Source organism: Coregonus clupeaformis, chromosome 6 (genome assembly GCF_020615455.1).
Source record: "Coregonus clupeaformis isolate EN_2021a chromosome 6, ASM2061545v1, whole genome shotgun sequence".
NCBI lineage: Eukaryota > Metazoa > Chordata > Actinopteri > Salmoniformes > Salmonidae > Coregonus > Coregonus clupeaformis.
The window spans coordinates 20,964,638-20,987,719 of record NC_059197.1 but is presented as its reverse complement, the minus strand read 5'-3'; the positions used below and the strand labels follow the sequence as shown (position 1 = coordinate 20,987,719).

Sequence of the window (23,082 nt, the reverse complement as noted above, 5' to 3'; positions counted from 1 at the left end):
TTTGACCGGTAGTGTATGTAAATAAAAACCTGTTTTATCCATTTTAGAATAAGGCTGTAACGTAACAAAATTTGGAAAAAGTCAAGGTTTCTGAATACTTCCCAAATGCACTGTACACACACACACACTCTGTTCTTTATTTTACTCGTATTATTATCTATCCTGATGCCTAGTCACATTACGCTGCCTTCATGTACATACAGTGGGGAGAACAAGTATTTGATAACCTGCAAAATCGGCAGTGTTTCCTACTTACAAAGCATGTAGAGGTCTGTAATTTTTATCATAGGTACACTTCAACTGTGAGAGACGGAATCTAAAACAAAAATCCAGAAAATCACATTGTATGATTTTTAAGTAATTAATTTGCATTTTATTGCATGACATAAGTATTTGATCACCTACCAACCAGTAAGAATTCCAGCTCTCACAGACCTGTTAGTTTTTCTTTAAGAAGCCCTCCTGTTCTCCACTCATTACCTGTATTAACTGCACCGGTTTGAACTTGTTACCTGTATAAAAGACACCTGTCTACACACTCAATCAAACAGACTCCAACCTATCCACAATGGCCAAGACCAGAGAGCTGTGTAAGGACATCAGGGATACAATTGTAGACCTGCACAAGGCTGGGATGGGCTACAGGACAATAGGCAAGCAGCTTCGTGAGAAGGCAACAACTGTTGGCGCAATTATTAGAAAATGGAAGAAGTTCAAGATGACGGTCAATCACCCTCGGTCTGGGGTTCCATGCAAGTTCTCACCTTGTGGGGCATCAATGATCATGAGGAAGGTGAGGGATCAGCCCAGAACTACAGGGCAGGACCTGGTCAATGACCTGAAGAGAGCTGGGACCACAGTCTCAAAGAAAACCATTAGTAACACACTACGCCGTCATGGATTAAAATCCTGCAGCGCACGCAAGGTCCCCCTGCTCAAGCCAGCACATGTCCAGGCCCGTCTGAAGTTTGCCAATGACCATCTGGATGATCCAGAGGAGTAATGGGAGAACGTCATGTGGTCTGATGAGACAAAAATAGAGCTTTTTGGTCTAAACTCCACTCGCCGTGTTTGGAGGAAGAAGAAGGATGAGTACAACCCCAAGAACACCATCCCAACCGTGAAGCATGGAGGTGGAAACATCATTCTTTGGGGATGCTTTTCTGCAAAGGGAACAGGACGACTGCACCGTATTGAGGGGAGGATGGATGGGGCCATGTATCGCGAGATCTTGGCCAACAACCTCCTTCCCTCAGCAAGAGCATTGAAGATGGGTCGTGGCTGGGTCTTCCAGCATGACAACGACCCAAAACACACAGCCAGGGCAACAAAGGAGTGGCTCCGTAAGAAGTATCTCAAGGTCCTGGAGTGGCCTAGCCAGTCTCCAGACCTGAACCCAATAGAAAATCATTGGAGGGAGCTGAAAGTCCGTATGCCCAGCGACAGCCCCGAAACCTGAAGGATCTGGAGAAGGTCTGTATGGAGGAGTGGGCCAAAATCCCTGCTGCAGTGTGTGCAAACCTGGTCAAGACCTACAGGAAACGTATGATCTCTGTAACTGCAAACAAAGGTTTCTGTACCAAATATTAAGTTCTGCTTTTCTGATGTATCAAATACTTATGTCATGCAATAAATTGCAAATTAATTACTTAAAAATCATACAATGTGATTTTCTGGATTTTTGTTTTAGATTCCGTCTCTCACAGTTGAAGTGTACCTATGAAAAAAATTACAGACCTCTACATGCTTTGTAAGTAGGAAAACCTGCAAAATCGGCAGTGTATCAAATACTTGTTCTCCCCACTGTATCTACCTCAAGTGCCGCATACCTCTGCACATTGATCTGGTACCTGTACTTCCTGCATACAGTATAGCACCATTCTTGTGTACTTTATTTTATTTCTCATGTTAGTTACTATTTCATTTGTTATTATTTTTTTATATATTTTTTAAAACTCTGCATCGTTGTGAAAAGGTTCGTAAGGAAGCATTTCACTGTAAAGTCTTCACCAGTTTTATTCGGCGCATGTGATTAATAAAATGTGATTTGATTTAGTACCTGAAGTTAGGAGCTGAGGCCCACTCCAGAGCCAGACAGGCCAGGTCCACAGCTGCATAGACCAGCAGGAAGAAGATGGTTACAATGCTGGCGATGGTGTTCAACTTCCCTGTGAACAACACCAACTACAGATGGAGAGAGAAGAAAATAGAAAATTGTGATTAATGAACCTGTTTCATTGACGGGAAGGAGAGGGACAGAGTGAGAGAGGGAGGATGGAGGGGAGGAATGGTTTCTCCTCTGACCTCCACAACACCAAGTCAGTGAGAGTCAGATTCCCCAGTTCTCTCCTGAGACGCTCTTTTACAACAGCATTAATTAGCTATTAACTGAGCTCTCTGCCTCAGGCCAGCATGGGCAACTTCTGGGCCTGCCACTGCACCACACCATCACCTGTGTGTGAGAGATCAGGTCAGTTGTCTTCATGGTGTATGTCCAGTCCAAGTAAACATCACGCTATTCTGAGAGGCTGAGTTATCACTACCATCACATAGCCCTTTACTAAAGGTCAGATCAAAAAGATTGAGGGGCTTCAAAATCAGTGTCATGGTCTCCCTGTTTCTCAAATATAATCTGGATCAGTTTGAATTGATGCATGACTTGTTCTTTTTCTACCCCCTTCTTTCACCCTCCTTCCTGCCCTCGCTCGCTCCCTTTCTCTCGTCTGTGAGATTAATATGGAGTGAGATTAGATTATCACACTTGTGTCATCAGTGAATCATTCAAATGGCAGAGAGAGAGAGCAATAGAAAAAGAGGGAGAGGACTAGGGAGTCAATGAGCTCTGATTCAGGCTAACGATTCCCTCTAATTACTCCCCCACTCCAGTGGAGAAGCGGAGCGAGGGATGAGAGAGGAAGAGAGAAAGACGAGCCATTTAGCCTTCAACCCTCCCTTCTAGAAGAGTGACTAGCCAGTCATTAATAGAGCTCTCTCCTCTTTGTATCTTTACCCTCCCATCTCTTGCCTCCTCTCTCACCCCTCGTCTCCCTTTCTCACTATGTCTTGGCCATTTCTCAGTACTCTCAAATGACTTCCCTTCTCCTCTCTCCATCTACCGTTCTCCTTTCTCCTCTCTCCATTTATCTTTCTCCATCTACCTTTCCTTCATCTGACCTGATCAGAGATTATTGAGCAGGTGAAATCAGACCTATCCTCTCCTCTGTGTCTTACCTGTACTAGGAACCAGGAGAGGAGGACCGACACCAGGGATTCCCATTGTCTTACCTGTACTAGGAACCAGGAGAGGAGGACCGACACCAGGAGTTCCCATTGTCTTACCTGTACTAGGAACCAGGAGAGGAGGACCGACACCAGGGGTTCCCATTGTCTTATGTACAGAGACACCAGGGGTTCCCATTGTCTTACCTGTACTAGGAACCAGGAGAGGAGGACAGACACCCAGGGGTTCCCATTGCGAGATGTCTTCTTAGCTGGAGACAACGCCGTGCCTGCAGAGAGAGGGCGAGAGAGAATATGTGAGAGCAAGAGTGAGGTCAAGAAGGAGCAAGATGGAGGGAATTAAAGTTTAGGACCACATTTCACAGTTGATACATGAAATGAATTAAATTAGGAGACTTTCAACTCAAATCAATGCAGCCAAGAACAGGGGATGGAGAAGGGGAGAGGAGAGAGAGGAGAGGAGAGGGAGGAGAGGGAGTGGAGAGGGAGGGAAGACAAAGCAGATCATTTTAAAACTGGGTGAGATGAAGAGGTGTGTACATGTGTGTTACACTATATTAGCCAGTGGGTGTAGGACAGTGGCAAGGTGAAGCAGCATGCACCAGGTATGAATGACACACACACACAATAAGAACTTCATTTGAAGTCACAAACACCTTCAATCAAACAGTCAACTAGGCAAAGAAGACAAAACCCATAAGCTAACATTTATTTTTAACCCCTGAAAGGCACTGCTAGCAATCCAGAGCTGAGTAACTGTCAGTTTGGTTCAGTCTAGTTCAGTATGGTTGAGTCATCTCCCCTGCTCTGCTCCAGCTGCCCACTACAGGGGAACCCTGCTTAATACTGCTATTAATCTCCCCTATCCACACACAATGCCAGTGAGAGGGGAGAGAGAAGAAGCTATAAAGAAAAATTATGAGGGAGAGGGGGAGAACGAGAGAAGAGGACATAGGTGTACCCACCAAAGAGGTCGTCCCGTGCCAGGGCGTAGAGGATGCGAGAGGCCCCTATCAGGTTACTCATGGCAGCAGACATGGTGGAGGAGTACACGCCGACGGTCACAAACGGGTTCCACACATTAATGTCCCGCAAGAAACTGTAGTCCCTCTGGAGGAGAATACTGAGAGAGGATGAGAGAGAAATCAGATTGTGTTACCTATGAAGAGTAAATTGTAACACTTTACGTTACAGCCTTATTCTAAAATGGATAAAATTGTTTTTTTCTCTCAATCTACACACAATACCCCATTATGACAAAGCAAAAACGGGTTATACATTTTTGGAAATGTATAAAGAATAAAAACTGAAATATTACATTTCCATAAGTGTTCAGACCCTTTACTCAGTACATTGTTGAAGCACCTTTGGCTGCGATTACACCCTCGATTCTTCTTGGGTATGATGCTATAAGCTTGGCACACCTGTATTGGGGAGTTTCTCCCATTCCTCTCTGCAGATCCTCTGTCAGGTTGGATGGGGAGCGTCGCTGCACAGCTATTTTCAGGTCTCTCCAGAGATGTTTGATCGGGTTCAAGTCCGGGCTGGGCCACTCAATGACATTCAGAGACTTATCCCAAAGCCAATCCTGCATTGTTTTGGCTGTGTGCTTAGGGTCGTTGTCCTGTTGGAAGGTGAACCTTTGCCCCAGTCGAAGGTCCTGAGTGCTCTGTAGCAGGTTTTCATCAAGGGTCTCTGTACTTTGCTCCGTTCATCTTTCCCTCGATCCTGACTAGACTCCCAGTCCCTGCCGCTGAAAAACATCCCCACAGTATGATGCTGCCAGCACCATGCTTCACCGTAGGGATGGTGTCAGGTCTCCTCCAGACATGACGCTTGGTATTCAGACCAAAGTGTTCAATCTTGATTTCATCAGACCAGAGAATCTTGTTTCTCATGTTCTGGGTCCTTTACGTGCCTTTTGGCAAACTCCAAGCGGGCTGTCATGTGCCTTTTACTGAGGAGTGCCTTCCGTCTGGCCACTCTACCATAAAAGCCTGATTGGTGGAGTGCTGCAGAGACTGTTGTCCTTCTGGAAGGTTCTCCCATCTCCACAGATGAACTTCGGAGCTCTGTCAGAGTGATCATCAGGTTCTTGGTCACCTCCCTGACCAAGGCCCTTCTCCCCCGATTGCTCAGTTTGGCCGGGCGACCAGCTCTAGGAAGAGTCTTGGTGGTTCCAAACTTCTTCCATTTAAGAATGATGGAGGCGACCGTGTTCTTGGCGACCTTCAATGCTGCAGATATTTTTTGGTACCCTTCCCCAGATCTGTGCCTCGACACAATCCTGTCTCGGAGCTCTACGGTCAATTCCTTCGACGTCATGGCTTGGTTTTTGCTTTGACATGCACTGTCAACTGTGGGACCTTACATAGACAGGTGTGTGCCTTTCCAAATCACGTCCAATCGAATTTACCACAGGTGGACTCCAATCAAGTTGTAGAAACATCTCAAGGATGATCAATGGAAACAGGATGCACCTGAGCTCAATTTCGAGTCTCATAGCAAAGGGTCTGAACACTTATGTAAATAAGGCATTTGTTTTTTTATTTTAATACATTTGCGACAATTTCTAAAAACCTGTTTTCACTTGGCCATTATGGGGTATTGTGTGTAGATGAATGGGGATTAAAACAAAAATTTATCCATTTTATAATAAGGCTGTAACGTAACAAAATGTGGAAAAAGGGTCTGAATACTTTCTGAATGCACTGCATCTCCCTCTACTCCCTAATCAACCACTATTTCCTCCTTTTCAACATTCTTCTCTTTCTCCCACCCCCAATCACCCTCCATTTCACCATCTGTCTTTCTACCCCTCTCACTTTCAATCTCTCCCCACCCGTGTCCATTCTCTCTCCCCCCCTTGCTGCCCACCCCATTGTCCATTCTCTCCCCCCTTGCTGCCCACCCCAGTGTCCATTATCTCCCCCCCTCGCTGCCCACCCCAGTGTCCATTCTCTCTCCCCCCTCGCTGCGCTGCCCACCCCAGTGTCCATTCTCTCTCCCCCCTCGCTGCGCTGCCCACCCCAGTGTCCTTTCTCTCTCCCCCTCGCTGCGCTGCCCACCCCAGTGTCCATTCTCTCTCCCCCCTCGCTGCGCTGCCCACCCCAGTGTCCATTCTCTCTCCCCCTCGCTGCGCTGCCCACCCCAGTGTCCATTCTCTCCCCCCTCGCCCACCCGTGTCCATCTCCCCCCTCGCCCACCCGTGTCCATTCTCTCCCCCCTCGCCCATGTCCATTCTCTCCCCCCCGCTGCGCTGCCCACCCCAGTGTCCATTCTCTCCCCCTCGCTGCGCTGCCCACCCCAGTGTCCATTCTCTCCCCCTCGCCCACCCGTGTCCATTCTCTCCCCCCCTCGCCCACCCCAGTGTCCATTCTCTCCCCCCTCGCCCACCCCAGTGTCCATTCTCCCCCCTCGCTGCCACCCCAGTGTCCATTCTCTCCCCCCCTCGCTGCCACCCCAGTGTCCATTCTCTCCCCCTCGCTGCCACCCCAGTGTCCATTCTTCCCCCCTCGCTGCCACCCCAGTGTCCATTCTCTCCCACCCTCGCTGCCACCCCAGTGTCCATTCTCTCCCCCCACTCGCCGCCCACCCCAGTGTCCATTCTCCCCCCACTGCCGCCCACCCCAGTGTCCATTCTCCCCCCTCGCTGCCACCCCAGTGTCCATTCTCCCCCCATCGCTGCCACCCCAGTGTCCATTCTCCCTCCCTCGCTGCCACCCCAGTGTCCATTCTCCCCCCCTCGCTGCCACCCCAGTGTCCATTCTCCCCCCAGTGTCCATTCTCCCCCCCTCGCTGCCACCCCAGTGTCCATTCTCCCCCGAGTGTCCATTCTCCCCCCTCGCTGCCACCCCAGTGTCCATTCTCCCCCCCAGTGTCCATTCTCCCCCCTCGCTGCCACCCCAGTGTCCATTCTCCCCCCTCGCTGCCACCCCAGTGTCCATTCTCTCCCTCTCTCTCTCTCCACTGTAATTAAGACTCCATTCACGTTTTTTTTTAGGTCCTCTGGTTTTAATACTTATCATCATGGCCCTATTAAATATTGTTCCGTCCAGCCACACACCATTTTTTTCACACTGAAACCCAGATAGCGCCACACAAGCACAAGATAAATTAATATCACCACCGAAAATTAGGAAATGCCAATGATTTGGTTTGTGTGTGTGTTTAGTGTGTGTGTGTGTGCGATTGTTATGAGACGGGTGCCGCAGTTAAACGTTTATGAGCCATTGCTTTAAATCAGGCTCTCTGACATATTCTTAATAGTGATCCACGTTCAATGATCCTATCCAAAAGCAGCACACACACACACACACACTGAGTCGTGAGAAAATAACACTCATGAGTGTATGCGCGTGTGTTGGTTGGACCATTGAAAGTTACTCTGTTTTGTGTGTGTGCGCACGCAATGGAGCTGGTCAGTGCTATGGCCTGGTTATTAATTCCTGTGACGTGTGGCAGGTGCAGTATAAATCTGCACGAGCTTGACATTTTCAAACCTGCACTCCAAAACAAAGCCATCATCAAGAGGTGACAGCCATGCAGAGAGGGAGAGCAGAGGAGGAGAGAATGTGTGCATTTGTGTGTGTTCATGCACATTTGGGTACTTTCATATGGGCATTTTTATTAACATGTCTGTGTAGGCTATGCATTTGTATAAGCATGTGTATATACGGTTATTTTTGAGTGTGTGTGTGCGCGTCCTGGTGTCCCCTCCATCCCATAATGCAGATTATTGATGGGATCATGAAGCTGGAATGAGCGCTGCCATGGAAAAAAAAGATTTTTAGTCATTTTAGCAGACGCTCTTATCCAGAGCGACTCAGAACGAAGTAAAGCACCTGACAGAAGAAAATAGGTTTTTTAAGAGGAGGGGAATGCAGTTAAATGAGTAAGACAGCCTGGAGACTGGACGCTCATTCTCATTCCACACCTCCTCTGTTCTTTCCCTCGTTTGTTGATCACCTCATTCATACTCTCATTTGTTTATTCATACGTTCATGTCCTTTTATCATTTATTTTCATATCTTTTAAATAAGCTTCAGAACCAACTACAGAGGGGAGGGGGGCAGAGAGAGCACCACACACACACACAGAGACAGAGAAGGGAGGGAGAGAGAGCGCCATACACACACAGACAGAGACAGAGAAGGGAGGGAGAGAGAGCGCCATACACACACAGACAGAGAAGGGAGGGAGAGAGAGCGCCATACACACACAGACAGAGAATCTCTGATGGTTAAGTGCTCCCTGGGGGCTAGGCTGTGGCTGAGGAGTATTAAATGGGATCAATAGCTAACAAGGCCTGTAGATCTCCTCTCCCTCTCTCATTCTTTCACTCACTCACTACCTACCACACTCTCCATCGTTCAGTCTGTCTCTACTACACCCCTTTTGAAAACATGTTTATGTTTTTTCTTTATTAGGATCCCCATTAGCTGTTGTTCATGCAGCAGCTACTCTTCCTGGGGTCCACAGGATTACAGAGGACATGGGCAACATAACATGAACCTTGTCCATCTCTCTCCCTGTGTGTTGGCAGGGACAGGACCAGTGGTAGTAAGGGTAGAAGGGTGAAGGACATTTGGAGCGTTCTACAGCCTACCACAGTGGACAAGAACACTCACCACACTACTGCCATGGAAAGACAGAGACAGACAGAGAGGGGGAACTAGAGAGAGAGAGATCTCTGTGGTAGAGAGATAGCGAGCAAATAAAGGGAGGATTGACAGAGAGAGCTAAGGCCAGGCACTCTGCAGTGGGGTGATAGCAAGGGAACAGAGGTATGAGACGGAGGGAGAGAGGGAGAGGACAGACAGACTGAGAATGTTGGACTTGTTGCCTCAATGTCTGGTGGACTTGTTGCCTCAATGTCTGGACAAGAGACTAGTACTACGAGCCAGCAAGTGTGTGGGGGGGAGAGAGAGAATGAAACAGTCCGAGGGGAAGCTAGGGAGGAGACGAGACGCGAGAGAGAGAAACAATACCACATTCTCTCACACACAAGTAAAAGCCATATGGGGGGCTGAAAAGCAGAAGAATAAAAAGCAAAGATATGGAGAGAGCCTTGTGGGACTGCAGCTTCCCCACACACACACCAGGCTGCAGGCTGGAGATAGCAGAACAAAAGAGGGAGGCAGACTTAAATTAATATAATTATTCAGCCAGTAATAAATACATAAGCTGCTATAGCAGAATGGGATTAGCCAACGGGTCACTGATGCACAATACACAGACGTGTACACACACACACACACACACACACACACACACACACACAACAAGGTCACTCAACCAGACACACACATACAGAAACACACACATTACAATGTCACTCATCCATAGAGGGACACACACACCACACTGCAGTTAGTCATCCACACACGCCAAAGTCACTCATCCAGGAAATGAACAAACACACACACACACCCGGTCTTCACTTTACCCAGAGAAAGAGAGAGACAGTAAGATACACACAGATCACTCGGGTCCCGGTCCCTAACCAAGATACACACTAAGCGGAGTGTATATTGGGGGATTGGGCAGGACTTAGCTGTGAGAGGGGCTGGAGAGTTGGCAATGGGCTATCTGTCACCACTGGCTACCCTGTCACACAGGGTTAACAGACTTCTCATCTCTGGACACTAGACCTTCCTCCATCATCATCATATACATTGGGCTCCTATACACCTTCCCAGAACCACCTAGAACACACACACACACACTCTGTAAATGTTCACCTGTAACAAACACACACCTGTAACCTCTTCAGGTATGCATCAGGTGTCATTCTCCCAAAACGCAGCACTATTGTAGATCTGAACACCCATTCTTAGAATCTCCCTGACATTCACGTTAAGTGAACACAGTTCCTTTACCAAGAAGGCAGAACAACTAGCTGAAGAGGGGAGCAATGTATTTAGGCTTTATTCAAAAGGTTATACCGTTTCTCTATCAGTAAGGCCAGGCAGCCCAATTCTGATATTTTCCCAACTAATTGGTCTTTAGACCAATCAGATTTGAAATAAATCTGATGCGAAAAGATCGGATGTGATTGGTCAAAAGATAAATTAGTGGAAAAATATCAGAATTGGGCTGCCTGTGTAAATGCAGCCTAAGAAACCTCTGAACATCATGTTAGAGTCTGAAATACAAAGGGAGCTCCTCATGTTGTGAAATGGTGTGACTGACACCTGTTGGATATTTCTGGGTACTGCTACCATGTTACTCTATTTTTGACAAACAAAAGGGGAATAACGTCCAACTCAAAAAGCTTCTATTTGTTCCTCCTCAGTGAGAATCACTGACCCATTTCTCACTGACCCAGACCGTGATAGAGCTTCAACTGCTTTCCTGTCAACGAGGTGATGTTGCTATGGCAATGCAGAGTCTCCGGGGGTGTTCCGGTGTTTGGCATTTAGCAATGTCGCATTGATGTGGCGTTGACTGATGGCTTTAATACACATTCTTTCTTTTTAATCTGAGTAATCCATTTAGTCTGTCTCTTAATGACATGAACAGGGACGGTGGTGACAGGTTCACTTTAAAAAGTGAATATCATAAATATTGTGATAAAAGTGAAGAACGTTTTCTTTAGTTTGGTGACAGATGTACCCATCCGTGACTAGCGACATGGGTTTTTCCAGAATAGTGACTTGACTAGGAAAAACTTTGGTCCCTTTTTTGGGTCCTACAACTGACAACCACATCTTCTAACTTTCAACAACAACAAAAATGTGGCCTATTGTTGATAGACAACCTGTGACCTGCCTTGTGACAAGGGTGTATTTGTTTCATATTGTAAATAGGAATTTATGAGAGTTTATCTCTAGTCAAGGATGTTACACAGCCCTTCTAGTGAATGAGGTTATAGTCAATGTGGAATGCCCTAACCAGAAATAAAAAGTTTATGATTCCAGTAACAGGCATGATGAAATGGTGGCTTTACCCCTGGCCAAGTTACTCTATTATGCAGTCAGTGTGTTTTTCACATGTGCAGTAACTACTAAGACAGTTAAGTAAAAGGCTTAGATATGGTTGAGAGACACCATCAAGTACTATGAAAGGACCTTGGAGGTACAGTGCCTTGCATTTCATCCCCCTTGGTGTTTTTCCTATTTTGTTGCATTTCAACCTGTAATTTAAATGGATTTTTATTTGGATTTCATGTCATGGACATACACAAAATAGTCCAAATTGGTTTCAAAAAATACTAGCAAATAAATAACGGAAAGGTGGTGCGTGCATATGTATTCCCCCCTTTGCTATGAAGCCCCTAAATAAGATCTGGTGCAACTAATTACCTTCAGACGTCACATAATTAGTTAAATAAAGTCCACCTGTGTGCAATCTAAGTGTCACATGATCTGTCACATGATCTCAGTATATATACACCTGTTCTGAAAGGCCCCAGAGTCTGCAACACCACTAAGCAAGGGGCACCACCAAGCAAGCGGCACCATGAAGACCAAGGAGCTCTCCAAACAGGTCAGGGACAAAGTTGTGGAGAAGTACAGATCAGGGTTGGGTTATAAAGAAATATCTGAAACTTTGAACATCCCATGGAGCACCATTACATCCATTATTAAAAAATTGAAAGAATATGGCACCAAAACAAACCTGCCAAGAGAGGGCCGCCCACCAAAACTCACAGACCAGGCAAGGAGGGCATTAATCAGAGACGTAACAAAGAGACCAAAGATAACCCTGAAGGAGCTGCAAAGCTCCACAGCAGAGATTGGAGTATCTGTCCATAGGACCACTTTAAGCCGTACACTCCACAGAGCTGGGCTTTACGGAAGAGTGGCCAGAAAAAAGCCATATCTTAAAAGGAAAAAATAAGCAAACACGTTTGGTGTTCGCCAAAAGGCATATGTGGGAGACTCCCCAAACATATGGAAGAAGGTACTCTGGTCAGATGAGACTAAAATTGAGCTTTTTGGCCATCAAGGAAAATGCTATGTCTGGCGCAAACCCAACACCTCTCATCACCCCGAGAACACCGTCCCCACAGTGAAGCATGGTGGTGGCAGCATCATGCTGTGGGGATGTTTTTCCATCGGCAGGGACTGGGAAACTGGTCAGAATTGAAGGAATGCTGGATGGCGCTAAATACAGGGAAATTATTGAGGGAAACCTGTTTCAGTCTTCCAGAGATTTGAGACTGGGACGGAGGTTCACCTTCCAGCAGGACAATGACCCTAAGCATACTGCTAAAGCAACACTCGAGTGGTTTAAGGGGAAACATTTAAATGTCTTGGAATGGCCTAGTCAAAGCCCAGACCTCAATCCAATTGAGAATTTGTGGTATGACTTAAAGATTGCTGTACACCAGCAGAACCCATCCAACTTGAAGGAGCTGGAGCAGTTTTGCCTTGAAGAATGGGCAAAAATCCCAGTGGCTAGATGTGCCAAGCTTATAGAGACATATCCCAAGAGACTTGCAGCTGTAATTGCTGCAAAAGGTGGCTCTACAAAGTATTGACTTCCAGGTTGTAAGGCAACAAAATAGGAAAAATGCCAAGGGGGGTGAATACTTCCGCAAGCCACTGTAGTATCATTCATAAACCCTGTACATTTCCTCCATTCAGTCGGACTATCTAAGACCAATAAAGTCACACTCCACTGCATGCCGGCCCTGTCCAACATCAATAAAGCAACACTAAACCAACAGCAGATAAGAACACAGCTAGATAACAACCGGACTGAACCCACTGGATAAATAAATGTATTATTTTATTATAATGTCCTGAAGTATGGATCAAAATGGACTCTGAATTTCCTCAAAGTGTAAAAAATAATGTACGCGTGCCTACGAGACCAGTACTGACCGGTCCTGAATGCCACTTCCCTCATGATCTAGCTTGTGTAGAAATCAACCACCTAGGATATCATGATCCGGTGTGTCTCAACTACTACATTATCCATCACTGACCACGTTTACATGCGCACAGTATCCCAGATAGTAACTCATATCCCGCTTAAGGTCTTATTCAGGATAAGCTGTTTACATGCACCTTTGATATCCCGCTCACGAGTATCCCTGTATCCATGAATAAAGTGAATATTCTTCATTTAAGTTCATATGGGTTAAATGGTATAGTAACTGAAATCTAGGCCTTTAACCTCTCACATTTAGCCTAATATAATATCAACTCCTGCATAATTATGCATTTCTTGCAGCGCCTAAAAATATACAACAAATGCTAATTTTGTCTCGGGAACAGGAGTTGAGAAATATGATCTGTCTTTCAGCATCTCTTGAGAAAATGCAAATGTGCGTGTAACTTATCTTTGACACTTATGCAAGCAGACAGTATTTCAACCAGATAAAATATGCACCCAAGACGAACTGAAGTCTTATCAGAAACGTGTTTCATCGTTTTCTCAGCTTTTCATTTCCTTAAAACCAGTCAAACTGATGACATTTGGACATTTTGCACCGGAACAATCTTTCCACTGTTCTGGAGTTATTGCATTTTCTCCCAGGGTCCCTAAATGAAACAAACAACTTTACCGGTGTTAACTAGATTATAATTCATTCATTCTATCGATGTAAGACATTCTGGTAAGCACCTACTTTATTTAACCTTCTGGGCAACAAGTTATGACAGAAGAGAAGCAGCATGCATCTAACTATAGTTGACAAATGGCCTACCAAATGCTGGAAATTATAATATAGCCTACCAAATGCTGGAGATTATAAGTAGAAACGTATCTAAATTAGGGGTGAAAGTAGCCTAAGCCAGTAGGCTATACGGTCCAGTAGGCTATACGGTCCAGTAGGCTATACGGTCCAGTAGGCTGCGGTGTATCATCAAAATACATTCTTATGGAATTATTATGGTAGATCGAACTGCGCAGGTATAGCCTACTTTTTAGTGATTTGTTTGACAATCAGATGAAAAAAAGAAATCATACAACACCCATGATATGCAAAACTGAGCCTGCGCAGACAGCAAAAAACAACAGTAAACGGGATAAGATGTTTACATGCCACAGTATCCCATCTAAGATCAGAATATCTCAGGCATCTTATCCGGGTCTCTCATAACCAGGATACAAGGGTTATTGTAAATGGGATATGTTGTTTATATGCTTCAACTCAAACAGAATACTAGAGTATCCAAATTGAATAATAACGGGATATTGGTGGGCTTGTAAACGTGGTCAATGAGTCAGCATATTTCTCTCCCCTTTCTATCTGCCAACGTCTGATCTACTCTTTCTTCCTCATACCACCTCTTCTTTCCTTTCGGTTCTCTTTGTGGTGTAAAATATGTCACATTACTACTTCCACATAACTACTATTGAATGGTCCCGGACACACACATTATGTTCTTCTATCCTCGTTGGGACCTAAAATTGATTTCCATTCAAAATCCTATTTTCTCTAACTCTTAACCCTAACCACTTACCCTAATCCTAAACTTAAAATAGCCTTTGTTCTCATGGGGACATCAGAAATGTCCCCACAAGGGAACATTATCCTTGTTTTACTATCCTTGTGGGGACTTTTGGGGATTTTAGGTCCCCATAAGGATAGAAGAACCAAGCCCCACACACACACACGTCATGTGAACAGGGTCTCATTGCCTCCATTGAAGCAGCCCTCTCATGAGGTCATGTGATTAGCACGCGGAGTGCTAGGACACAGCCCTTAGCCGTGGTATATTGGCCATATATCAGAAACCCCCGAGGTGCCTTATTACTATTATAAAACTGGTTACCAACGTAATTAGAGCAGTAAAAATAAATGTTTTGTCATACCTGTAGTGTACGGTCTGATATACCACGGCTTTCAGCCAATCAGCATTCAGGGCTCGAACCACCCAGTTTATAATCACATTTAGAATTCTTTAATTGAGTGCAAATTTGAGTCGAGTTCGATTGGATGTGTGCACCTGTGTGTGTGTGTCTATATCTGTATGTGAACATACGTGTTACAGGTGTGTTCATCTACATAGATTATGCCCAAAACGTGTGTGTGTGTGTGTGTGTGTGTGTGACTGACCGGTCACAGGAGCAGGCCACCATCAGACTGAGGAGGTTGTAGATGATGAAGGTGAAGATGACAGCTGTGATGGTTCCTCGAGGGATGGAGTAGCTAGGGTTCTTTAGGTCACCTGGGACACAGCACAACACCAGGTTAGACACACACACGTCTCTGGTCCCTTGGATAACTCCTGACCAACCCCTTTGAAAACTGAGCAGCTAAATAGATATTCCATCTCTCCACCCATTGATCAAACATCCATTTCTTACCTGACATGTTGGATCCGGCCATGATGCCTGTGCACCCGTTAAACATGACAGCAAACACCGTGGCAAAGGACATCATGGTTCCTGTTGTGTAGTCCACAGCATAGTCAGCTAGGGGGGATTTATTTAGATATCAATTCAATCAGCTCCATGTCCGAATCCCCAAATTCATATATTTAACACAAAAAAAGGAATTGATTAACGTACATGCCTCTTGGAATTCAAAAAGTACAGAAATGCCTTATCTTGCCATCTCAGGTTCAGGTATAGTTTGTGTTACATATGAAGCCATTGCCTTTTAACCCACTTCCTTCTCACTGGAGGGAAAGCTTTACAGTGGGAAACAAAGTGTGTGTAATTTTTTTGTTAACAGGGTCTTTGAAGGCGCAGTGTGTGTGTGTGTGTGTGTGTGTGTGTGTTTGAGTTATGGCGATTAGCAGAGTAATCATGTGGTTGATTTCCACACTGAAAATAAATCCCTCAGCTCAGTCCAGCAGTGAGGTTGGTATGTTACGGTGGAAATGGGGAGCCAAAGGATATTTACGAGACCCACTAATTACAACTAAATAATCAATTACCTTTTTCACTGCCAGCAACCCTGGTAAACATTCAGCAAATCAAGAGCCTAAGCCTATAATTGGTGTAAGATAATAAACCAGTAAATTCTGCCACCATAAAGTATGCATAACTGACATGAGACATCACTCACATTGCTTATGCTCACATTAATAATGCTTTGCTATATTCATTCCTTAAAGAGGCACAATGCAGAAATCGCTCCGCCATTTTCTGGTTGCTAACATTCGAAGTTTGCCTAATTCCAGTTTATGTGAGAGAACAAGCAAGCATAGTGTAGAAAATCTTGTACCATCTAAACCAATGGGAAATATATTTTCCATAACCAAAAATATTGTATTACCAGCCGTTTGAAGCTGGTGTACAAAACCGAAAGTAAAAGATGCAAAAACTAAACTTAAGAACGAGAAGCATAGAAATAGCGCACATAGAACAGATCTACCGCTTCTTAGACTTGCTTTCAATGAGAATGACAGATCTATAACACACATTTCTATATGAATTTGGAAGGGGCGCCCAAAAAGTTACATATTGCAGCTTAAATCAAGTGCAATTCTATTTAGCACACACATTTATGTTGGTGCGCAACACACACACAGTCCACCCAACCCCCCCGCCAGCACTCATGCAGACACACACACACTTTCTCACCATCCAGGTTGCCCAGCAGTGTGTCCAGTTTAAAGCCGGTGAAGTTGGCCATGGTGGGTGGCTGTGGCCCCGTGCCGTTGTGGACGGGCGGAGCGGCGGGCAGGAGGATGGTGCGCGGGCGCACGGCGAAGAAGCTGATAAAGATGGTGGCCAGCACCAGCATGACCACCAGGAAGATGAGGAAGGAGGCCTTGGCGTAGATCTCTGCCCCCACCAGACACACCAGCAGGCAGAGGAGGAGGATGCCGGTGGCATAGAGCAGTGACCACCAATACCCCGCTGGCAACACCTGGAGGGAACCCGCTGGGCTCATCCCATCTGGAGAGGGAAGGGAGAGATTGGGGTGAGAAGAGGAGGTGAGGTGAGTGAGGGGGTGAGGGGTGAGTAGGTTAAAAGGTGAGGGGTTAATGAGATGAGAGAGTGAAGGAGTGAGGGTGAAAGGTTGATAGTTGAAACAGACCATGAAAGGTCACAAAGGGTTGTAATCCAATTCAGTTTGATTTAAATTGATTCCGTTTAATTCAATAAGCTTTAATGGGCATGAAATGCATGAGTAGATATTTTCAAAGCAGATTATACTGGAAAAGTATTCTGTCTGAATGTAAACAGAGCACAGGTTGGTATTTATTGGAATGACTCATGTACTGGAGGCAGTTCTGCAGGGTAGATTTTAAACCTAACCTTAACCACACTGCCAAGCTTATGCCTAAACCTAACCTTAAATTAACATCAAAAAGCACATTTTTGTTTTCATAAATTTTTACGATATATAGCCAACTTTGACTTTGTCGCTGGCCCATCTAGTGGAAATCGCTCAGCTCTGCCTCCAGGACAAGATTCATCCGAATAAACGTTGACCTGCAAACAGAGCAGGAAGAGGGAGAGAGTATGGCTGTATACCTTCTGGAAGCCCGAAGGTTGCTACTATGGCCTCGACCAGACCCAGGATATAGAGGGCACTGCTACACACGTTGGCCAGGAAGAACATGACACCTAGGCTGCCACCAAACTCTGGCCCCAACGCACGACTTATCATGTCTGGGGAGGAGGGGGTTAAGGCTGGGATACACAGGAGTTAAGAGTGAGTGTCAATGTGTGTGTGAGAGAGAGTGTGTTTGTGTGTGTATGGGGACACTATAGTGTAGTGAAGGCCTTTAAAATATGAATGTCATCAGGCACTGAAAGAATAGGCCCAGGCACACACATCCCCTTCTCACACACTCACAATGTGTCTTACAGATAAAGTGAAAACAATACCGCCATTCACTGGCACACACACAAATACCTATACGTTGACGAATGCAATGCTACAGTAATGAAACTGAAAGAACACTGTAAGGTGGTGTGTGTGGACAGTATATGGGCTTGTGTGGGAATGGCATTCATGTATCGCCTGAAATGATGTCTATACATCTGACTATCATGTGCAGCTGTGTGTCAAGTGTTTGTGTGTGTCTTCGTGTGCGTCATGTGTCTTCGTCATGTGTCTTCGTGTGCGTCATGTGTCTTCGTCATGTGTCTTCGTGTGCGTCATGTGTCTTCGTCATGTGTCTTCGTGTGCGTCATGTGTCGTCTGTGTCTTCATGCGATGTGTTTCGTCATGTGTCTTGGTGCGTCATGTGTCTTCGTCATGTGTCTGCTCGTGTGCGTCTGTGTCTTCGTGTGCGTCATGTGTCTTCGTGTGCGTCATGTGTCTTCGTGTGCGTCATGTGTCTTCGTGTGCGTCATGTGTCTTCGTGTGCGTCATGTGTCTTCGTGTGCGTCATGTGTCTTCGTGTGCGTCATGTGTCTTCGTGTGCGTCGTGTTGGTGAGCAGGATACAGTAAGCCCCTCCTGCGTCCAGAGCTCCATTGGTTGAGATGGCACACACAGACAGCACGGTCATGCTGATGATGAAGTAGGCCACTAGGAACATGGCTATGGCCTGATACAGCCCACACTGGCCCACCACCAACCCTGCAGGGAGAGGAGAGAACACAACGACCACACTATGGTTTAACAACACTTCAAATGCAAATCATCTAAAAGTCCCCAACAGGAACTGGGATTGGTGGTTTAACAAAGTGGTGGAACAACTTTCTTACAGCAAGTTGGAACTTGGAATTTACAGTAATTGTCTACAAGAACATGCAGTGGGGAATTCACATTGGCTTTCACCTTAACTACACAGTTGAGACAGCAGTTTGACCCTCCTCCCCCATGACAAGATAAAGAGTCATGTCATTATTAATCAAAACACCATGCCAAGGCATCCAGTTATGTTTAAGAAATGTTGTTGAATGTCACACACAGTGAAATCAGTTTAGACTGACAATATATTTATTGACAATAGCATATGGCAAAATACCAAACTTCTACAATGCTACCAGTTCCTTGCAACATTCAACAATAGGTCAAGATGCAGAACAAGTTATTTCATGCTTTTAACCAAAACAGTCTTCCAATTCACTGGGCCCCACTCCTATGCATTGTTGAAACAGAAACGCCATATTGTTCCATATAAGACACAATGCACTGCAGTGCTTATGTTATGTGGAATGGTATTCTTGTCTCTCAAACTAGTGGCTGTTCAATGTGTGCGTGTCCACACCACAGCAGCTGAGGGATCACGAGACGGGGGCAAAAGAGGAGAGAGGGTGGAACAAACCAAGGCGAGCGAGAGAGAGAGAGAGAGAGAGAGAGAGAGAGGAGAGAGAGAGAACACTCACAGACAGACCACTATACTTACCATGAGAACTCTGTGATTGAATAAAAAACATCTGAACAAAGAAAACATAGATGAGAGACATTGATGAATGGGGATTGTGTTTGTAAACGTATCTTTGATTATTTGTGATTGTATTATGGATACGGTTGTCATTATTGCCATCAGAGATATTGGACCTCGAGCTCTGCGTCATGTGAACGTGATTAATAGCTCGAGACTGGAGTTATGGCGTGAGGAAATAATCAATTTCTTGCAAAAACTACATTTTACTCCATGTCGTTAGTCCACTTGAAACTACTATATTCCTCCAGTAAGAAAATTGTTGTTGTACATATTAATACATATTTAAGTTAATGATTATGACCCCCATAACGATCCATTCCTAATGTGTCCTGGGATGCACTCACTCCAGTAGGCCCTATCCATTAACCTACTTTTTCTCCACACCTCTCAGGAGTTCATACCCTTGTACTGTAACACATCAAGGGACTTTCTAAGTGGCAAAAGGGTCATTCCACCAAGTGTAACTGGCTCAACATTTTTTAAATATTTTTTTATTTCACCTAATTTTAAGATTCTGTCATAAAGAGCACTTTCAACACGTTTTCCCATCTCAAGTGGTTAAAAACAAAAATGCGTGCCTATTAAGTGCCAAATAAAGTTAGAGGGTTGATTATTTTATCTTAAATCATCCATAAATCCCCTTTTGACAGGAAGCTTGTTGTGTGCGTCAGGGAGTGGCATTTGAATGCAAGCTTCACAAAAAATGTGAAATTGTTAAAACATTTCTAGCCTGTCTATCTATGGTTAACAGGGTCGACATGTTCTGCCCGACCCGCTCGGCTTTCCATCACAAAACACCAGAAAATGGCCAATGAGAGTAGAACCAGCTAACCTGCTTTAACACCATTTAAAAAGCAATAGGTTCACCATTAAAATAAGAGTTTAGTTCACGTAACAGGGTTGACCTTAAAATGAGGGACAGATGTAAATGAATCACTACCGAATAAAACATACAAGATAAATGGGTTTCCATCGCATTTTCAACTCTACTGATGGTTTTCTCAACAACAACAAAAATACATAATATAGCGAGTGTGCCACCTCCGGTATTGGCACGTGTGTTCTAGCGCACGTATAGCCTACATGATGGGATTATTATTGACAAAATATATTATTTTGTCAAACGGCAGCCAAGCATCGATGATAATGTCACCAGAATAAGACCCTCGATATTTGTTGGAAAGGCGCATTAAGCTCATCACCTTGCACTTTCACCACCCTGTGAAGTTCATCATAATTTATTTCATCTGTAGTCTAATAAACTGCATGCCTTTCCGACGAATCGTAGTGGGAGGACCACTCAACACGTCATCGCGTGACTCCAAATTTACTTCGATATGATGGTTATTATAGCAATATTTGCGCATAAAAAGCGTTTCCACCGACATTTCTTGCATAATTAATTTTATCGACACAAAAAGATCCCACCTTGTCTAGTGTATTTTGTTTTATCGACATTTGGAAAGTTTACCGAAAAAAAGTGTGTTTCCATCAGGCTTGTCATTACATTTTTTATTCAATAATGTTGAATAAAATGATATCTTAATGTCAAAATATAATTGTATTTACTTTCCTAATTCAAACGCAAATTTCTGCCCGATGTAGAATTCAATGCAATTCAACTTCGGGTTTCCAGGCAACAACTGGCTCGAAGTTACCAACATGGGCCTATAATAAAGCTATGTTGTGGACATTATAATAAATAACGGTTGGCTATACTCACCAATTCTTAGGAAGACCACCACGCTGAACATAGACAGTAAGGTGGGTATAACCACGCCAAAGAATGTGGAGAGCTTTTTGGGCCGGCTGTGGTGCGCCGACTTCCGTCTGGAAACAGCCGGGGACTGTTCGACAGCCTCCCTGGACAGACATGGCTGATGCTCCCCGGACTGCTCATTGACACTTGTGGAGAGGCGATAGTGCAGGAGTGGTGTCCTCTCCGACATGGCGAAGCTGCTGTTGGCTACTACGACTAGCCAGAACTTCAAAACACCCCGTCACCAATTGTGTCGGCTTTATCAACTAAACTAGTTTCTAGCGTTCACTCCCAAACATAGAAGCAAAAATCTGTGCGCATGACTTTACTAAGACATTGTTTTCTCAATCATGTAAAGAGACGCTGAAGAACATTGTCACGCGCCAATCGTTGAAGTCTGAATGCTAATCAATATAGTAATATAGCTTGCCTACCTCGACATTAGAAATACATTTTCTACTCGTGTAGCCTAACTCCACTCGAAATCAGAGAAAACACGATCATGTCGTGGCCTACATAAAAACCTTACATTTTCGTAAAAGTTGTCCGTCGCATTGTAGGCACTTTCCAACAATACGTGAGCCATTTAGGTCACGTAATCATACAGCACATTTTCAAAGTAAAAGTCCCCCTAAAGTAACCTAACGTAACCGGTAAAAGAAACACCTTGCGGAGTTCCTACGTTAGGTTTTCAGGGGAAAGGGAACATAGGTTGAAGATACTGTTTCCCTGAAAACCGGATACATCCGGTTGATTCCATCGCCAGAACAACCGGATAAATCAGGTTGTGACTAACACAGCTAAGGGTGAGTTTAAAGTTACTTAAACATACATTTATCGAAAACACAAACAATATATTATCAAAATCAAATAACAAACATTGATTTACTGTATTTTTTTTATTTTACTATAATGATGATGTTTTTCATTATAGTTCCCTTGTAAAAAACAACAACAATAACAACACAATACCAACAGAAGTAAATGGTTTTTAACTACTGTCAACTCGTAACAGAACAGGATTTAAACGTTTTGAAGTGAACATTTTCACATTGGTCCTGTCCAGGGGTAACTTTGGGAGGGGGCCACAGTGTCCCCCGACCATCTCAGTCCCCAGTATCTATGCTGCAATAGCCTATGTGCTAGGTGGTCATCTGGTTTACTGTAATCTTTGGCATGCTCTCTAGGACCATGCCTCAGGACTACCTGGCCTGACGACTCCTGTCTGTCCCCGTCCCCAGTCCACCCAGTTGTGCTGCTGATCCAGTTCTGCCTGCAGCTGTGGACCCCTGACCTGATTCACCGGGTGTGCTACCTTGTCCCGGACCTGCTGTTTTGACCTCTTCTCAATTCAATTTAAGGGCTTTATTGGCATGGGAAACGTATGTTAGCATTGCCAAAGCAAGTGAAGTAGATAGTAAACAAAAGTGAAATAAACAATAACAATTAACAGTAAACATTACACTCAGAAGTTCCAAAAATATTAAGACATTTCAAATGTCATATTATGTATGTATACAGTGTTGTAACAATGTGCAAATAGTTAAAGTAGAAATGGGAAAATAAATAAACATAAATATGGGTTGTATTTACAATGGTGTTTGTTCTTCACTGGTTGCCCTTTTCTTGTGGCAACAGGTCACAGATCTTGCTGCTGTGATGGCACACTGGTATTTCACCCAGTAGATAAGGGAGTTTATCAGAATTTAACAGCTCTTTTCTGGATTTTGATCATTAACGGGTATCGGCCTAATTCTGCTCTGCATGCATTATTTGGTGTTTTTCGTTGTACACTGAGGATATTCTTGCAGAATTCTGCATG

The 23,082-nt window shown here is 44.6% G+C and overlaps 1 protein-coding gene across 1 annotated transcript in view; it reads right to left on the bottom strand.

Annotated features, from left to right (window-relative positions):
- The window catches only part of LOC121567723 (solute carrier family 12 member 9-like), a 67,593-nt gene extending 45,665 nt beyond the window's left edge, over window positions 1-21,928 (bottom strand). Inside the window, exons 1-9 of the mRNA XM_041877952.2 lie at window positions 21,225-21,928; window positions 18,553-18,687; window positions 17,632-17,769; window positions 16,732-17,049; window positions 15,508-15,615; window positions 15,257-15,368; window positions 4,206-4,363; window positions 3,427-3,509; window positions 2,060-2,184 (exon numbers count right to left, since the gene is read on the bottom strand). Coding sequence (XP_041733886.1) covers window positions 2,060-2,184; window positions 3,427-3,509; window positions 4,206-4,363; window positions 15,257-15,368; window positions 15,508-15,615; window positions 16,732-17,049; window positions 17,632-17,769; window positions 18,553-18,687; window positions 21,225-21,450 — 1,403 coding nt within the window. The 5' untranslated portion in view covers window positions 21,451-21,928. The remainder of the gene's footprint in view (window positions 1-2,059; window positions 2,185-3,426; window positions 3,510-4,205; window positions 4,364-15,256; window positions 15,369-15,507; window positions 15,616-16,731; window positions 17,050-17,631; window positions 17,770-18,552; window positions 18,688-21,224) is intronic.
- Between the last annotated feature and the right edge of the window lie 1,154 nt (window positions 21,929-23,082).